The sequence below is a fragment of the Acipenser ruthenus genome, chromosome 14 (genome assembly GCF_902713425.1).
Source record: "Acipenser ruthenus chromosome 14, fAciRut3.2 maternal haplotype, whole genome shotgun sequence".
In the NCBI taxonomy this organism is placed as follows: Eukaryota; Metazoa; Chordata; class Actinopteri; order Acipenseriformes; family Acipenseridae; genus Acipenser; species Acipenser ruthenus.
Window position 1 is genome coordinate 36,537,903 of NC_081202.1, and position 19,941 is coordinate 36,557,843.

General features: G+C 38.6%; 1 protein-coding gene across 2 annotated transcripts in view; it reads right to left on the reverse strand.

Moving 5' to 3' along the window:
• The window catches only part of LOC117419543 (pleiotrophin-like), an 83,173-nt gene that overhangs the window by 25,803 nt on the left and 37,429 nt on the right, over window positions 1-19,941 (reverse strand). For both annotated transcript variants that reach the window (XM_058986472.1, XM_034032366.3), the window contains exons 2-3: window positions 16,684-16,775; window positions 10,070-10,243 (exon numbers count right to left, since the gene is read on the reverse strand). In XM_058986472.1, the coding sequence (XP_058842455.1) occupies window positions 10,070-10,243; window positions 16,684-16,774 (265 nt within the window). In that variant the 5' untranslated portion in view covers window position 16,775. The remainder of the gene's footprint in view (window positions 1-10,069; window positions 10,244-16,683; window positions 16,776-19,941) is intronic.

The following is a 19,941-nucleotide window of genomic DNA, read 5'->3' on the forward strand; positions in this document are numbered from 1 at the left end:
GGATGCCAGAATCACTGTCCAGCCCTCTTAAGGTGTCATGGGCTAGTTGACGAAACACCAAGAATGAAAGGTGCCCACTTCAAGTCTACTTCCAGAGAAGTACCCTACACAGCTCAGTCCAGACAGTTGTCATGGTGATGCGCTAGGGAGGCTGCACAGTGGTTGATCCCTGGAGCCAGCATTGCAGCCGTTGTGTGTGCTGATGCACCAGGGAGGCAAAATAGGCTGACCCCTGGAGCCAGCATTACACTTCAGCCATCAACACCAGGCAGAAGGATATCTACATCATTAGCTGGAAGGAAACGCAGGTGGATCACATTAGTTTACAGTAAAAGAAGCTATGTCTTAGTTGGTGCTTATCTTGGTGAGAGTCCAATATCAGCATGAAGTTTTAACACCTACTCTAATGTAACATAAATCATAATCAGGAGGGAGGCTGTTTGGGCTAATTGTATTCCTAGTGTCCTAGGTGTGTACTGAGTGCTGCTACCTGGAGAGGAGCAGGAGCTTTTCAATTTACCATCCTCTGTACAACAGAGGGTTTGGTGGTGATTGGCTGGTCATGTAGGCAAAAAATTGAGTCAATGAAAAGACGCCATTCAGGTAAGGGGGAACTGGTGGTGCTGTGGTGCTGTGCTAGGCTGCCTAGGGCCATTCCTGCTAGAAGTGCTTGTGTGTCCACTCAAGATATCAGGACCCTAACCACTGGGGTGGGCAGTGATTGGTGCTTTTTAAATGTACTAATTTACAAAAGACTGTTACTATTTTTTGCTAGTGATTGTTGCTACATATTTGAAATACTATGTGGTGTTGTTAATGATTATTGATATCTATTGAAATGTTATTTGATTTTATTTAATTATTGATATTTATTGAAATACTATTTGTTAATTGTTGATAACTGCTGAAGTATTATTAAATGCTGCTAATAATGACCTGACCATATATCAGCCTTTTTGCTGAAAAACATTGGCCGTTAGAACTGGCTTACTTTTTAAATATGATGGTACTGTGAAAACAATAAGTACTGTTTCATGTTTAACAAACTTGTGGATGTGGTAAACTCCTTTCTGCATGTGTGGTGAGTGTCCATCTGCTCTACCAAATAAATATAACCTGTGTGTGTGGAACTACTTTATCCTGGTTTACCTTTATAGCTGGAGGCAGAATTAATTAAAACATTCCAGGGGCTCTCACCTCTATATAAAAACTAAAGAGATTGGCGTAGTCGGGACTACAATTATTACCTGCCATTAACCGTAATAATAATGATGACACATTTAAAAGTCAACTCATAATACAAATAGTATGTATATTTCTCTTTTGGGAACATGGCGCCGGCCTCATTTTACATTACCTTTTACTAATATTGAATACATGCACTAGCAGTAGCACACATTTACTGTATGTGACTGCGAGGGTGGAACTCCATACATAAACAACATGTTTTAAAAAGTAGCTTCAAATGTATTGTGATGAGCCATGTGGCTCGATCACGGATTACAGAATGGCCCCTTTTAAATCCTAATTGGACTGACCATTGAGACCAATGGAGTTTCAAATTCAAAAAGGAAGTTTTGATTTTCTGTATTTTAGCCGCTGTTTATATTTTGTATTAATTGTTGCTTACATTTCTTTTGCTGTGGTTATGTGTCACGTTTTTACTTGTGGGTTCAGACTTTAAAAGTGTTGCTGTTACAAGTTCTGTAAGCTGATTAAACGACTGTTTACAGTTTAAACTAGCACGGTGCCGCACTGATTCTTAAGCACAGTCTGTAAGGTACTGATATAATTGGGTGCTTAAACTAATAGTTACTGCTAAAGCCCTTGTGGCAGGGCAGGGCTCTGCCTGTAAATAGTATGGGTGTTTTTGTGTGTTTGGTGGTGGTTGGCAGGGATGGGGTTAATTCCTGTCCCTGCCAAAAACGTGAGAATGTGGCTGCTCCCAAATAGAATAACTGGTGCTACTTGGGAGCAGTCACATCTTATAAAAGGAGAGCCCAGAGCTCCACTAAAGCGACAGCCAGGGAGCTGGGAACAGAGAGGTTTGGTGAGCTGTGTTTTTGTTTATAATTTGATTTAAGAAAAATAAACTTGCAGTTCCTCAGTCCTGTCTCCTTTCTGCCTCCTGACCACCACAGACACCCAGCCACTCTACCACCATCCCTGCCTGCCAGCCACCACCAAAACACACACAACACCCACACTAGCCACAGCCCTCTTCATAGTTTGTAAAGTACTGATATAATTGGGTGCTTAAATTACCACTTGCTGCCATTCTAACCCAGTCAAATGCTTGATTGCTGCTAAATTGTTGGGACTTGATCGATGCATTTTATGTCCTATTGTATTGAGGGTTAAGTTGCTGGGCTAGAACAATTAATCTGACTACAAGATTGTGTACCTATAGTTATTGTGATTTAATTGTGTCTTTCTTTAATTTATTATTCTTTTACTGGAAATCATTACAGTTATGTTTACTTGTGTATAATGTTCATTTATGTAGTTACTTTTTATTGTGCACGTGGGTTAATTAGTTTTTGTGTGTACATTTAAATGGAGTCAGATTAGTTAACTTTTAAAACTGTCTTAAATTATAACTATTAGAAAATTCTGAATACTGTAGCCACTGCTATACAGTCGTTCCCCCTGTATTACTTGACTGAATGTCCAGCTTTGTTTGTTTTTAAGTAAAGTACCTTTTTAATATAGCTATTCCTGGTACTTCGCTCTGTTCCTTAGCTGCCGTAATTTATTCTTTCTCTTCTTGGGTTTATTTTGTCGGGACCGTCCCTGAGTATCAAAGGTGGTGGCCGCTACACGCTACTCTGTTTCAATTCAGTTAGAACACTTCCCTTTTAGGATAAGTTCCTTCACAGTAATTTGAATAGCCTTCTTACTGTTGTATGATGTTTGCAATCATTCTGATACTGGGTACTGGTTTGAAGGTAAATCGATCAGGCTCATCTGAGATAAATAATCAATGCCAATGCTCTTCTTTGCATACTAATTCTCCATTCTCTTTCTTGTAAAGATTTACATTTAATGTGGTCTAATTGCCATCCGTATTTAATCAGTTCACTTCTTTTCAATCAGGTTTACTAATTTAGCTAGTCTTCTATACTTAACATGAGTCACAAAAATGCAATTAAATGCAAATCCTTAGGACGAATATAAAAAAGATTTGCAATTACAGCAGTGTTTTCAATGTTGAGTTAGTTCCTCACGCAACATCTCGTAGTGTAGCACTGAAGTATCATTGAAGACATTTTCTTCACTCATAGCTTCAAATAAATTACTGTTAAATAATAAAATTCACCTATACCACAAAGTGTGTGTTTTCTTTTTTTATATCTGAGACCTACAAAATATGGCAATATATATTAGGCAATTATTTTACTGAAATTATTTTGTTAGGACCATGTACACTTTACTGCACACATGAAGCTTGGTTTACTGTCTGATAAAGACCAGCACATCAATAACTAAAGCCCCTTTCATACTGGCATGCTCTACCTGGGTCAGAACCTACCTGGGTCAAGACCCAGTGTCATGCGGGTCGGGTAAGTGATTTCACACTGTGTTTGATAAAAAAGGGTTGACCTGGGTGACACACGCAAGTAAACAATACTCGTATCAATGTCCCGGAAGCAGCTTGTTACAGACGCTTCCATCCAAGCTTCTCTGGATTGAACAGTCGGCCCAAATGTTGGTTAGAGCAAATGTTTCTACATCCCTGCTGCAGCCTGGCTCATACTGTGTTTCAGTCAACAAAAATATGGCTAAACAGAATAAATAGAAATGTTCCTTGCAGAAGTGTGGCAAAGTGGTTTGCAGTGCAGAGGTGTAGAGGTGATGTGATTACGGAACAGAAGACAGGCAACAAAGTTCACGATCCAAACAGAAAACGTCTATTTTTATAATCCCGGTCAGGCGACCGCAAATGTGTATTGCACTGTTTCAATACAACGGGTTACAGTCCCGAAAGAATAACCACAGTATAACACACACAAAGACACACACACGATCACAAGTCCAACGTGGAAAGTGCAAGTAGTGAAATACAATTTATTCATGTACAGTTGTGCAGTGTTGATTGGGTTTGGTGCTGGCCTTAAGTGACAGCTCTGGATCGTGTTAGCCATCTAACAAGAACAAACAGGTATAATAGACACGACAAACAAACAAAACACTCACAGTAAGTTTACAGTTCTCTAGCGGTTCATCTTAACCATAACAAAAGGAACAGATCACCTCGCCACATCCCCTTTTGTACCATCAGTCACGCCCCCTTGGTTAGCGAGTGCAATCGTTTCTCCTCCAATCCGCGGTTGCCACATCGCTTCCCTTCTGGAGCGATGACTTGGTGTACCGTAGCTCTGCCCCCCTTTCTATATGGCCAACTTCCACCTTTCCCTTGGAATGAATTGTCAGATCACCCAGTCTGGGGCACTCTGTACACAGCGCCATCACAGGTCAGGAGGGAGATTTATAACCAAGATTCATTCTGTCACAGGAAGTGAAACCTTCACGCAGACGTGGCTGTTTGTTATTGCATCGGCTCATGAATGGTCGTCAAGCATTTTGTCGCGCTCAACCCGGGTCAAAGCGTGTCGGTTAACCCGGGTCCGACCCAGGTACAATGTTTCACACAACACAGGATCGTGACCCGGGTAGCCAGGACCTGGGTCCAGACCCGGGTAGGAGTGTTAGTGTGAAAGGGGCTTTAGTCTTCTGTGAAAAACATGATCACAAATTTGCAGAATCCACCTTAGGTTGCAGAAATATTGATGAACTGAAGAATCTGCAAAAAAAACTACAGAAGAACAAATAAAAGTTTATCGGCGTTTCGTTAGGCAGAGCTGTGAGTTTGTTAATACCTGTACTTTGTCAAACTTCTGTATGTAACAACACTTCATACTGGTATGTTTATCAGATCCGCTGCTAAAATGGAGAACTACAAAGTAAGTCAGCTTCTGAAGGCAGAACACACTTTTCACAGTACTGAAAAAACGGAGAATTTTTTTAGTTATTATTTAAGTCTATTTTAGGTAATAATGTGTTACAGAATACAGAATTGCAAGGGTTATATTTTTAAACATATTGCCGACTCCTTTGAAATTTGTAATTTGTAAATTTGGTCATAAATCAACTGGGCAATACATTCTTAATATTTACTCACCAGGATAATGCAAGAGGCAGATCTTGCATTGTTGCCGGAGGGAGCCTGAACTGGATACACTAAATCTCTTTCTTCTGCCATATGTTTGAACTGGATACACTAAATCTCTTTCTTCTGCCATTTGTTTGAACTGGATACACTAAATCTCTTTCTTCTGCCATATGTTTCCAAGTAAAAGTTGAAAAAAGTAATTCCCTAGTTCAGGGGTTCTCAAACCTTTTTTGCTACCCCCCCCCCCCCCCCCCCTTTTTGGAAATGTTTCAGGCTGTGACGACCCCTCCCCCCAGGTATGTTATCATATGAAATTACAGTACATACTACATAGGAACGCTACATGAACCATGGACATTCAATCATTATGCCTGCAGTCAATGGAGCTGGAGCCTTTCTAAAGGTGTGTGAGGGGGTAGCAACGTTTTTCAAGAACACATATAAAATGCACTTTTATTCTCAGCAAACATCTCAACTGTAAAATAAATAACCATTTTACAAAATGAAACCATGGCATAATATTAGATCCACAGAGGTGGGAGTGTTTAAACCAACAGAAAGTCTGTCATTTTTGTCACTTCTGTTTCTGCTTCATGGTGGTTGTTCTGTGTGAATTAAGATTTAATTTTGCCATCAGAAATGGAACGAAGCATTGAAAACTTGCATATAATATCGGTACCGTCTACTTGTAGATTCCTCTGATTTGTAAATAACGCCGGCTTCTTTAAAGATGAAGTTCCACTTTCAAAGTCTCTTCTTCAGGGGTATGTAGACATTTAAGAAACACATGTTACTATCTGAAAAAATTGTCTCTAACCTTTCACAGCCAACAGGCAGTTGGGAGCTGGAAGTACAGTACTTGCAAACAAACAAGAGTTTGCCAACAATTGTAGCAGTAATCATAACATTGTCCAAAGATTGTGGTAGACTGAGAAAACGTGTGAAACCCAAAAAAACCTCAACATTTAAAAACGTGTTTTTGACCGGCGCTAGCACTTTACACAACTATATACACAAACAAACAAACAAACAAACATCTGGACACTTAGTAAACACGGCAGGAGGTCTGGCTTCATATTACACCATTTACTGTTAAGGATTAAGTGTATATGTGCTGTAATATAATGCTAAGGATCTTAAGTAGGGATTCTGTTTTTGTTTTGTTTTTTCTTCATCTTTTGGTGCTTATTTTGATCTATTTTTGAGTTTTATGTAAATAGTTTTTTTTAATTTTTTTTATTTCTGGGCTTTCGCTCTCTATATACTGGATGAAATTATTGTTTTCAGTTACTTTCCAAAATGCTTCAGCGTTTTTTTTTCTGTCACAATAGTAATAACTCGACAGACAGTAATTGCACATTTAGTAGCACCTTCTTTCCTTTGCTGTCTTCCACAACAAAATCCTTATGGCCACGGGCACATTCTTCTGGGGTTTTTGTGTGTCTAGGCGTTTTTTTACATTTCCCCACAATTTGCAATTCTATTTTAACTTCTCACTATCTAACTGTATTATAGCTTTAAATCCCGTGAACTACTGTAATTGTAATCTTGTTTTAAATCTCGCAAGCGGAGTCTCCAATAGAAATGTAGGAATGTGCTGCCACTCAGTAGTTGGGGCGGGTTTAAAGTATTCAGAACGAATCAATGATAGTTATAAGTCAGGAAGGAGTGACATTACCCAGCTGCACTGGGAAAGCTGGTTTTGTTTTAGATTTTTTGTACTGTAGTAGTTTTTTTTTTGTAATGGGAAAGAGGTGAAGTCGACGTGAATTTAGTAACCATTTCCAGTGTTTCCTTTTTTGTATCCAATGTTTTATCGTTTAAAATAGAAAAATCAGAAGTCCACATCTTAAGTTTATGTCAGTATTTTTTTGTGATCACGTGACCCACCTGCAATAGCCTTGCGACTCCCATTTGGGTCGGGACCCCCAGTTTGAGAAACGCTGCCCTAGTTCATTTACCTATGATGTGTGGATGTAAATTATCTAAAAAATTGAGAGCATGTTAAAACCAAATGCTTCGATACAGAATACAGCAAAGCTAAACGCTTGTAAACACTGCAGGGTCATGGACACGGGATACAGCAAAGGTAAACACTCGTAAACACTGCAGGGTCATGTTTTCATAGGCACTGACCAATGCTGTTGATGGACATGCATTCAGAACAGTGTTCATTTATGGGGCACATTTTTATTGCAGAGCAAGGCACAACGCAACACTAATACCATGTTGTGGCAAAGTGAATAACTGTGTGCAGGTGAAGGTAATGCAGCAGTGATTAATAAACAGGCAGACAACTATAATCCAGGTGCAATGTTATTTAGTGGTTTTTTAAATCCAATGGCCTGATGGCAAAACAACAGTAAATAAAAACAATGGTAATGAAGCAATACAGTGGTGTGTATTGCTTATTTATAGTCCGCGGGTTTGTCCCAAAATAATAACAGTCCCGTTTCAATTCACCCACACGTAACACATACACACACAAAAACACCAGTCCACAGTGTATGCTCTAGTGCTTGTGGTGAATACAGTTCTTTAGTGCAAACAAAGTGAAGTGTTGATGATCCGGGTTTAGTGCTGGCCTTTGGCAACAGCTCTGGATCGTGTTAGCCGTCTAAATAACAACAGTATTTAATAACGACAAAACAAAACAAACACTCATGATTATCACAGCACTGTTCTCCTTTTAGTTACCAGCTTTAACCATTCACAAAGGAACAGATCACATCACTACATCCCCTTAAATACAGTCAACCATGACCACTTGGTTAACGAGCGCATCCGCTCCTCCAATCTGCGGATGCCACACTGTTTCCCGTCCGGGTCATTGATTTAGTGTACCGTAGCTCGGCCCTTTTTCTAGATGGCCGACTTCCGCCTAACCCTGGGAATGAACTGTCGGGCCATCCAGTCCAGGGTACTCTGTTCCTTTTACACAGCACCCTTGCAGGTCGGAAGGGAGATCTAACACCAAGAATCATTTGATCTCTGTCACACATGTACAGCACACTATACAGGACCCTGTAGAAAAAGCTGTGTTCTAAATTTGTGTTTGCCTGTCTAAAACTGCATCTTGACCTGTTTTTAAAAGGACCAGTAGACATTATTTAAAATGTTTTACTCACATGTGTGCTAATGACACACAATCATGAGTGTTTACATTTAGTGTATATGTTACGGGCAAAGTCCAAAATGCGGGCAATTCACAAATTGCCCACTGACTATGGGCAAAAATTTAAATAACTTTGCGTTCTTTCATTCCTGTTCTGAGTGGCAGGCAGACCTTCACAACAAGGAATTAACATGAGAAACCCCATTCACACTTGTGTAGTACCATCGGCAACAGCCGGATAGGAATCGAGATGTATATAAAACCTACGTCACACTTCGGAACAATATTACCCACAACATCAGAACCAAAATTAACATGAGAAATCCCATTGACACTTGCGTATAAAAAGGACAGTATTATTAATAATGTAATAACAACCAATAATAATAAGGAGTTGTATTGAACTGTCCAATCAGAGAGATGGATGCAGTTACTGGGTGGAACGTGAATGATTAGCTGATTCACGTTTGACAGTGTTTATGACAAGCGATCTAAGAGTTGGAGACCATACTCAGAGGAGTGACTGACAGTGTATGTACATATCTAGATTTTAATTTGTTTAAAATAAAGGAGTCATATATCTCATTAAATATATTAAATATCTCATTAAAAATACATTTTTAAATATATGCCTATTTTCTGAAACCGGACCGGATTTATGAATGATATGATTGAGTGAGTGAGTGAATGACGCTACTCAGGTAGGCGGGTCAAACAAGCTCTTCAATCGTAGCTCTGTCTCTGTCCTCTGAAAACATAAATTGAAAGATTTCGGACTTTGACTGTGCATTGTTGAGCACTCCTAGATCTGCCCGGGCAAAATCCAGAATGAAAGATCTTTGAGATCCATTTCGGACTTTGCCTGGGCAATTTGTGAATTGCCCGTTCAATCCACGGATTGCCCAGTTTCTGTGTTTGCCCCTAACATATATAAGTTATGCATATGAAGGAAGTCAGGGTTTCAGTTATTATTTATGTTCCCTGTAACTGCTACCCCTAAACACAGAGATGCGACCCACTCTATGATATTCAATTTAATTTGGGGAGGAAGACCAGCCGTTATGCAAAACTCTCAAAATTAAGGAGTGGACTTGCTATTCAAAATCTAAAGCACTCTTATTGTGAATATCAGTTTGAACTTGTAAGTTTGAAGGGACCAGGCATCACTTGTCCCATGGCATCAGCTGGAAGTGTCCCTAGTTACACCATATAGTCTCTGTAAGTCGCCTTGGATAAAGGTGTCTGCTAAATAAACACATAGGATTTGCTTTAGACCATGAAAGGGAAATCTTTCTCATGAAGATAAAGTCCTACAGACACTAATTCTGTTGACGTCTGGAACAACTGGCAGACAGGATCATAGCCCTGTGATTTATCACCAGTATGCAACATTTTTTCATTGTTTTTGTATTATAGTCATTGGTTGGTTTGCGTTGTTCATTAAAAAAAGAAAAAAAAAACATTTCAGACACTCATTTGGATTCAGAGGGCAATATTAAAAGGTTATTATTATAATGTCATATTCTTAGATAAACTATGCTTGCATCCTATTACCAATCACTTGGGTTATCAAGTTTTTCCATCACATAATTTTCCATTTTATTTTTTATTTTTATGGGAGGCCTACTATTAACAAAATAGGATGAAACTGAAATTGTGGGATATGAATTCAAACACTCCTTAATTGCAATGCCCTGTTACTAAATCATTGTAGTGACAAAGATATATCATGAATGTTAATATGGAACCCCAGTCCTCAAACCAACCCAGCCTCCACTCACCTCCAAACTGCTTCTTCCAGTTGCAGGGGATCTTGCACCTCTGGGTCTTGATGGTTTGCTTGCACTCATTCCCTGTGCGGGTTCCCTCTCTTGTTCCCAGGCCACAGTCCCCAACATTCGCCACACAGACACTCCACTGCCACTCCCCACAGTCTGACTTCCGCTCCTTCTTGCCTGCAAGAGGAAATGGGCCTCCTGTTTATTTTGTACATATGCAAGCCTTTGAGCTACTTGATTTCAAACTGTACGTTAGTTCAGTCAGAAAATGTAGGCAATAGATTATTTATTAAAAAAGACTAGACACCACTACTACAGTATACATGTTTTAGACTACATTCTTTGGCAGATAAGTGGAAAGGCTGGCCGTAGGTAAGCCATGTTTATTGAGGGATGAATAAGAAATGCCTAAAAGGTGCTTGATATTTACATGATTTGGAGTTCCCTGCCAGAACAATCACTTTGCTTAATGGAATAGGAATGTTCAAATATAATTTCTTACACCTGTACCCTAATTTACTTAATTGAACCTATTTAATCTCCTTTCAGGTTAACTGGTTATTTATTTAATGATAATATTATCAACACAGATCTTAATATCCCAGTATGTGTGTTCTCTCTGTTATTTCTTCTTAGATCATTATTTGACATGCTTAGTAAGTTTTTCAAAAGAATATTCAAGGCTGATTGTGTGGAAGTGAGGGGGAAGCGTATTAGCTCATACTGTAAGGCAGTGTTCTTCAATTGGTGGCCTGTAGAGCCTTCTGTCTGGCCCGTCAGGTGTCAGCTGTCCTTCATGACATATGCTAGTTGCAGATTGAAAGATCGCCGCTATCTACAGGGCATTTGTCTCCTCTAACAAGCAATAGGTCAGTTTCACTAGTTACAGTGGGTGAGCTCCAGGATCGGACTAAGCTTACGGATCAGTGTAGCCTCATCCAGATCCACTTAATACAACACCTTCTCATGATCTGGCTCCAGTGAGCCAATATCCGATTCAATTTCTTGTTAGTTAGTACAACTGGTCTGTTGCAGGATGGTTGACAAAACAATAGTTCAGTGTGCAAGGAGCAGTGAGGTGCTGTAATATATATATATATATATATATATATATATATATATATATATATATATATATATATATATATATGCAGTGGTGGAATTGTGCCGGAACTTACCTGAACGCCGTGGTAGGAGTGAAAATCAGACCCGGACTGTGTTTCAGAAATAATCGTAGACATGCGTTGTGCACAATTATTGTTTTAGCCCGTTTTTACTGTCATTCTTAAAAAATCACCAAAAATATCAAATCCGTTGCAAATGTGTACATATATTGTAAGGTAAAGCATTTTTTCACAGGATATATGATTCTGTACATCTTAAACATTTTCTGCTATTTGTTTATTTACTATATCACTGTCAAAATGCTGTTTGAGATTTTTTAAATAACAGCACGCGCTGATCGACGAAGTGGGTGCTCTTGGAGATGCCCCAGCAACAGAGGTTGCCCTCCCAACCAATCACCTGCCAACAGAACCCACATATAGCTCGAGGCAGATGTTGATCTTTCTTCACAAGAGATCGTTCTTCACAACAGAAAGTAATTTAAGTAATTTACTAAGAGGTGGGTAAAATATCTTAGTAAAAACAAAAGTAATTTACTAAGAGGGGGGTAAAATCTCTTAGTATTTATCTTATTTTGTGTTAATCAAAGAGAAATCTGAAATAAAGACGTATCACAGACAGCTGTAGAACATCCACGAAAAAAATAACGTTATTTTGCTTTTGTTAAGTACTAAACTCATGACTGATGATGATAATCAATTAGCCTTAACTGAAAAAAAAGATACTACTCAAGGCAAGTAGTCTAAAGCTGGTATAAAAATTTTTTTTAAATAAATAAACAAAGTTGTATTATTATTGTTATTACTATTGTTACAAGAAATTAATCTTGGCAGTATGGAAAAAAAATACTTTCTGATGTAATATGTTTAACTGAGTGTATTGTTTAATGCCAATTTCTAGGTTATATGCGTATTAAGTATGAGGTTAATTTATGGCTTCACTACGTCGGGCGATTCGACATCTGGTACGAGGTTAATGAAGCACAAATTACTGTATATTTTTTTCTCTTGGCTAAATGACAGAAAATAAAATGTTTTTTTTTAATGATGTTCTTTTAAAACCATGGTGTTTAATTAAGCGATAGTGCCCGTCGAAGTGGCTCTACCATGTGATAGTTGACCGCGATGTGGGTTATGCACCCCAACCCGAGGGCAAGGGCGCTAATGAAAGTCAAGTTCAACTATCACATGGTAGAGCCATCATCGAGAGGGCACTATCGCTATTAGAAAATTATGTTTATGTGACGTACTCAATAAAAAAAATAATAATAATTACATCCGACTGTTTCTCCTTTCGTTATACTATTTACAGTGTTTTGAATGTAGCGGTCAGAAAGACTGCTGCGGGGCTTCTAGGTATGAGTATATCTCTGGTCCTTTTCGTGTTAATGGTTTAACTATTATTTGGTAACTGTTTAATTGTTTTATTGTTTTGGCAGTTGGCCTCATTACTGTAAATTAGAGCCAGCTATCTATACCTGTTTCTCTGGGGCATATAAACCCCAGAGTTAGTTCATTCGGGGCTGCTGCTGCTAGGTGTCCCTCCTAAAGTCCAACTTCCACTGCCTCAAAGTGGTAAGAGGGTGACAACGGGTTCTCAAGACGAAGTACAGTGGGGTCCACTGACTCTGGCAGGTTCAACCAGTAACATACTTGGCCAAAGTGGAAGGGAGACGGGGCACTCACCAACCCGCCTGGCCAGCGTGGTGAGTTATGGCCAACCCCCCATGATGAAAACAAAGACAAAAACATGGTCCTCATTCCCCGGAGGCTGGATTGCCGCCGACCAAGGCAGCAACCAGTTAGGCATGAAGGCAGAGGGTGCTAAGAATCACCGGGTTACGATTTTAGGCTGCCACAGAACAACTGCAGATCTCTTTCAGGTGAAGCAAGACTTCAAGAGTTGGAAGAAGAACTTGGAAGACCCTAGGACAAAGCAAAGTATGGCGAAAAGACAAAGGACTACTAAACTCAAGAGTGGACATCTTCTCTTCTACCGAGGCACTACAAATGGACGAATAGGAGGCATTGGATTCATTGTCCACAAGAGAATCAAGAATAACATAGTAGAGATTGACAGAGCGTCACAGAGGTCCACAAGACTGATAGTGAATGTTTCAAGGAAGTATGAACTTCAGGTCATCCAAGTATATGCACCAACAACAAGCTGTTCAAATGAAGAAGTCGAAGATTTTTATGAAGTACAAGAACTACACGAAAATGGGAAGAGCCACTATAAGTTCACCATTGGTGACTCAATGCCAACACAGGAGCCCAGCAGGAAGATGAGAATTCAGTCAGCAAATTTGGACATGGCGAAAGGAAGAGAGGGGCGACAGACTAGTCGAATTTGCAGAGAACAAGAGCTTATTCATCATGAACATTTTCTTCCAGAAGAAACCCATCAGGAAATGGACATGGAGATGACACAACAGAGTGAATAATGAAATTGACTACATACTTACCAACAAGAAGCACACTGTATAAGATATCTCAGTACTAAACAATTTTAACACAGGAAGTGACCACAGACTTGTAAGATGCAAAATACACCTAAACACAGCACTGGAGAGAGCGAAACTCGTGATGACGAAATCAACATAGAAGTGCTCCAGAAGCAAAGCCTGGTGTTTCAACTAGAACTGAAGAATAGATTCAGCGCTCTTCAAGATCTGCAAAATGATGAAGCAATCGAGATAAACAAAATCTATGATGAAGTGATGCAAGTAATTGCAGAAACAGCAAAAAACATCGCTGGAGTACAGAGTACAAATTGCGACCAGAAGATCACTCAAGAGATAAAAGACCTCATGAATAAAAGGGAAATTAAACAGACAGCAGCTCTGACTGAAGTCAAAGATTGAATACATTGAGTTCTGCAAAACAGTAAGAAAACAAGAGGACGGGACTGTCATCAAGAACCGTGAATTGATTTTGAAGAGAGTCGAAGAATTTTACAGAAAATGATATCACGATGAAAAGAGCAGTGTAGAAGATGACGAAGACGAGACGGAAAAAACGCAACCCGAGGAAGAAGTTCCAGACGTTCTACCGGAAGAAGTGAAACATGCTACCAAACATATGAATACAGGAAAGACACCCGGGGAAGACATCATAATGATTGACATCGTGAAAGAATGAGGTGAAGAACTGACAAAAATACTGTCACGTATTCTTACAGATTGTATTAAGCAAAAGAAAGTGCCAAACGACTGGAATAACACATCGATGATACTTTTACATAAGAAACAAGATCAAGAAGACCTGAAGAACTACAGACCTATAAGCTTACTTCCTATAATCTAAACTATTTTTACCAAGATACTCACTAACAGACCTCAAGATAAATTTGACTCGGCACATTCAAATGAACAAGCAGGATTCAGGAGTGGATTTAGCACAATGGATCATCTTCAAGTTGTACGGCAAGTTGTTCAAACCAGCAATGAGTATGAACTACCACTTTGCTTGGGATTCATTTTAGTCCACACCACCACTGTCCCACCAGAGCACGGACCAGGGAAAACAGTTGCAGTGAGGGCTTGCCTGTGTTGAACAATCCCATTCCCCGTTTACATACAAGATGTTCCCGTGAATGCTGGTTTTAAGATAATATATCATGACAATTTTGCTTTCTTGTTATACTTTTCACGGGTAAAATGCACACAGCACAAATTTAAATGCTTGCTGTTCACCCTGGTCCACTTATGACATGGAAAATGTATTTTATGCGTATCGCACAAAGTGGGGTGTAGCCTCCTCAATTGTTTGTTTGCCGCCCCCCCCCCCCCCCGCCCCCTTAGCCCCCTCATCAGGGAAAGTCTGGTGCCGTCACTGATTGATGTGCTTTCATTACTTCACTTGCATGCTCGCTGCGCAGTCATTTTTCAAAAACAAAGATGGTGTGTGTGAGTGTCAACATTTTAGACCAAAAGAAAGGAAATTAGATGTCCATTTTAATGTCATAGTTTTAATAAAATTAAGATTAATAGCATGCAGTTTTAATAGCATTACTTGCTTATCATATATTTGCTTTTTATTTTTATTATTAAATGGCAATCAAAAATCGTATCATTGTAAGTGGTCATCCCCCCCATATGCACATCAGCACACTGTGCCCCCCCTCCCCCCCTCTCTCCCCTCCGGCAAGATTTGGATTGCCTTATCTGGCCCTCCAGTGAATGCAATTGAATACTACTGCTGTAGGGGATGCACTGAAACCTGTGCAATGCCAATATGCTTCCCATTCTCACTTCCCCACAACAACCCTTGAAGAGTCTTTCGAGATCACATTTTGCAGGAAATATTATTTAAGGTAAGCCAGGAATTAAATGTATTAAGGTTCAGAGGTACATAAATAAGAAGTTAAGAAAATCGAACACTGTGGACAGGGTTAGGAAAGATCTACTCTACTTAAGAAAGAAGGTCAGTAAACTAGTGGCTGACACTATTTATGGGTCAATTTGATCAAACTGTATCCCACCTGAATAAGCCAAAGATATATTTTATTAGATGATTTTACAGCAGTGGTGAACCCTGTAGTCAAGGAAGTTAAAGAAGCTGAAATATTGCTAAATAAGAAGCGGAAGGGTCTCTATTAGGATTCAAAATAAATCCAATTCAATTAAATAAGGGAATTCATTTAGATTGTGAATATTGAAAATGTAGTACTGTATATCTGTTATAATATTTGAATAAAACATGTTTATATTTTTGTACATTTCTCTTGTATGTGTCTTTTGTATGCTTTTTATCGATGGTATTGCTTACAGTTTCTTTAAAAAAGAGAAATTGGGGTGTGGTAGATGGTAAAAATCCAGGGTATTTCTAAAATTTGCTCTGTCCTACACAGCACACAATACTAGTTAAAAGAATGTCATCCCTCCAAGTGCTGACCAAGCCTAACCTAGGGGTCATGCCTGGGTTAATCATTAAAAAACAGAACTCAGACACACAATGAGGTGTTAGTTGAGAGAACAGGTCCAGAGGATCCCTAAACAGTGGAATACAGTGGCTGAATAGATTCAGGTTTTCCCACATCTCTTTCTGCTTTGAGTGGCTGATTGATCTCAAAACTTTGTGAAGTTGGGCTTAAAGGACCCCAGCAATTTATCATCAACATGACGAGGTAACCCAATCCATACCCTCACCACTATGCATGAAGAAGTGTCTCCTAAGTCTATTTCCACTTACTTCCCAACTGTGTCCTCTGGTTTCTGTGCTGGTTAGGGTAAACTTGGTCATCTCCCTTTTACACGTTTTAAGATTTCAATCAAGTCCCCCCTAATGCTTCTTTGTTCTAGGCTAAATGATTATTTCATCTTATCGTCATAGATTATTCATATAAACCCTGGGGTTAGTCTGTGGTTTGTGGGACTCTCGCCAGGTCCAAAGACTTTTTGGTACTGTGGTGACCAGAACTGGACACAGTACTCTAAGTGTGGTGTCACAGTGCATTATACAACCTCCTTTTTCCTGTGATATGTGCCTCACCTGGTTTCTCTGCCTTTCCAGCATCCACTGCCATTGCTGAGAGAACCAGCAGGACCAACACGAGTCCTCCCATCATCCACTGCCGCTGCATTCTGTAAAGATAAGAGGCAGTCATCGGATAATCATCATCGTACAGTGAAATATAATGCAATATTACATGGTTAGACTCTGTAACCAGCTCAGCCCATTAAAATGTTGTAGTTTACAATCCCGGCTTGTATTTCATGGTATTACGACTGATTAACAGCAGTGGATTATGACAAAACACTCCTTCACTTGCTGTATTTGAAAAACTATTTATGTTTAATAATTGCTGCATCATCCATCAGACTTTTAAAGCTGCAGTGTATGCTAAAATATTCTTAAGGTAAATAACTTCAGTTAAATAACGTTTCATCACCACCTATATTCATGAGGCTTTACCATAGTTAATCACACACAGTATTTTCTAATCCATGAGGTGATGAGGCAGAAGTATCTGTGCCTTCCCCTATTTTCACACCTTGAAATAAGAGGAGCTACATTTAATGAAAAGGAATCGGCGTGCGATTTAAGCATTATCAACAATCATGTTTCTTAATCACTTCGCTGTGCTCAAATTACTGGAAAGGTACAGAACACCAGGGAGTTCAATACTACCATTCAATTAATTATGAGCTCAACATTTTCCACAGACTTCCTTTTCATTTCAGGTTGCAGCATCTCTTTACAGGGAATAGCCACAACTGCTAAATGTCTTTTTAATAGTCTCACATGACGAGACATGCACTGACTGCATTTTTATGAATATATGTATCTTGATGAGAGGCTAGCTCAGCTCATAAAAACAAAATAAATCACAGTTCTGACTTATAATTCAAGGCTGGGATGAAATGGGCTAACACAAAATCCTCCACTTTATTAAAATAAATAAATAAATACATAAATAAAATAACCACAAAACTGTACACAGGTTAACACTGGAAAGTACATTTACTGGTTTCTGATAGCGTCTCACTAGGTTCTGATGACTGGACGACTCAAGCATTGATTTTATATCACTCCTTTAAATCAAAATCAGATGATTTAATTAAAAGTCAGCCATACTTAATATTAAGGAATTGCACTCCTCACCTCCCTACATTTGCCTTTTGCTTTCCCAGTTACCTATCTATTTAAAGGAAATCATTTTCTAATTAGAATTTGCCAATGTTCCCTTAATCAGTGATGATGACGCTGCTGTCTCATTCAGCCTCAGCGTGTTAGCGCTTTGCCGTTGACTGTTTGTTAACTGAAGAAATGGTTTATCATTCTAGTGTAACAAAAGCAAACATATTCAAATAAATCTTTATTCTTTTTTTATAAATATGATCACCAAAACATCTTTCAGGAAAATATTTTAATGGGTAGCAAGATATTAAAGATAATACATAATTAATTAGTTTGAAGAAATAAAAGAGAAATGAATAAAGCGATATGTCAACGGTGAAAAATGATTTTTAATATTAAACATCCCCTTGTGATTGGCACAATTTTAGATAAAGGAGAGTCACGTTCTTTAGACATCTCTAATGACAAGGGCCATTAGAATTGTAACCTACATCTCATATACCAGACACATGTGCTTTTCTGAAAAATAAGTTTATTTTAGAGCACTGCCCATAATATGTCCTGCTGGGGCGGTTCTGCGTGCGTATGTATGTCACGCTTCAAATTTTTTCATACATCTCAAAAATCCAATTGTCATGAAACTTGATGTCAGCATTATTTGACATACTTCATGGTAAAAATAGAATAAGTATGTCAAATACTGTTAATACCAAGCTTCATGACAATCGGATGAGCCGTTTTCCAGGTACGGTCAAAAGTATCGGCACCCTATACTTTATATAAGATAATTCAAGAAAACGTGTTAAATACAAGCATTTAGTGAACACTAGAACAAAATACACAATTTCTGGCAGTTTAACAAACAATCTTTATAACAAAATAAAAGCACTTAAGCAATTTAAAATATGTGTTCATGACTAAAGTATTGGCACCCCTGCTTTAGTATTTCTTGTGTCATTTTGCTTTTATTATGGCTTTCAGGCATTTACGATAATTCTTAACCGGTATGTTACATATTGTTAATCTGTGTGGTCCAGTGGTTAAAGAAAAGGGCTTGTAACCAAGAGATCCCCGGTTCAAATCCCACCTCAGCCACTGACTCATTGTTTGACCCTGAGCAAGTCACTTAACCTCCTTGTGCTCTGTCTTTCAGGTGAGACGTAATTATAAGTGACTCTGCAGCTGATGCATAGTTCACACACCCTAGTCTCTGTAAGTCGCCTTGGATAAAGGCGTCTGCTAAATAAACAAATAATAATAAAAATAATAATTATGTCTTGCATATTTCCTACAGCTCAGACAGACTGGATACACAATGCTTGGCTACAGCTTTTGTCAGATCAGGTCAAAGCATTTCTATTGGATTGAGCAGATGGCATCATTGTACTTTGTAGAATGTTTTGATATATGGCTGCATTAATTCGATCTTCAATCACATCAATGTCTCCAGTCCCTGAACTGCTAAAACGCCCCCATATCATGATCGAAACACCTCCATGTGTAACTGTAGATTTTCTTCACTTAAGGCTTTCCCCTTTTTTATCCAAACATATTACGGTCCATTTTGCGGTAAAAGTTAGATTTTAGTCTCATTGGACCATATAATTTTGTTGAAGAATGTTTCAGATTCCTGTTGTCTTTTGTATTTCAGACGTTTTGTTTCATGAATTTTCTTTAAAAGTGGTTTGCAGTGAGGTGTACTGTATACAACTGTTCTGTGTCCTTGCTACAGTTCATTCTTGCACTATTATACCTGATGCTTCTAAATCTTTATTCTACCTGCTAAACCCATAATTTTCTTTTGATGTCCACTTCAATCAATCAATCTTTATTTTATCTAGTGCCTTTCATAGTGGACCACCGTCACAAAGCACTTTACAAGATACAGTAAAAACAAGGCATAATATATTAAATACAAGGCTAGGATGTGAAAATTCTAAAACATTGTGTATGCGTATTGTCAGAATTTCTTGCAACTTACTCTTTTTATTTATATTATATATATATATATATATATATATATATATATATATATATATATATATATATATATAATATATATATACAGTGTGTATTAGAAATGTTATAGAAAATAGGATTGGCTCAGCATGGAAAAGTACTGGCATCTTGCACTCCTATAATCTTGTTCGCATAACCTTGTATGCTTTG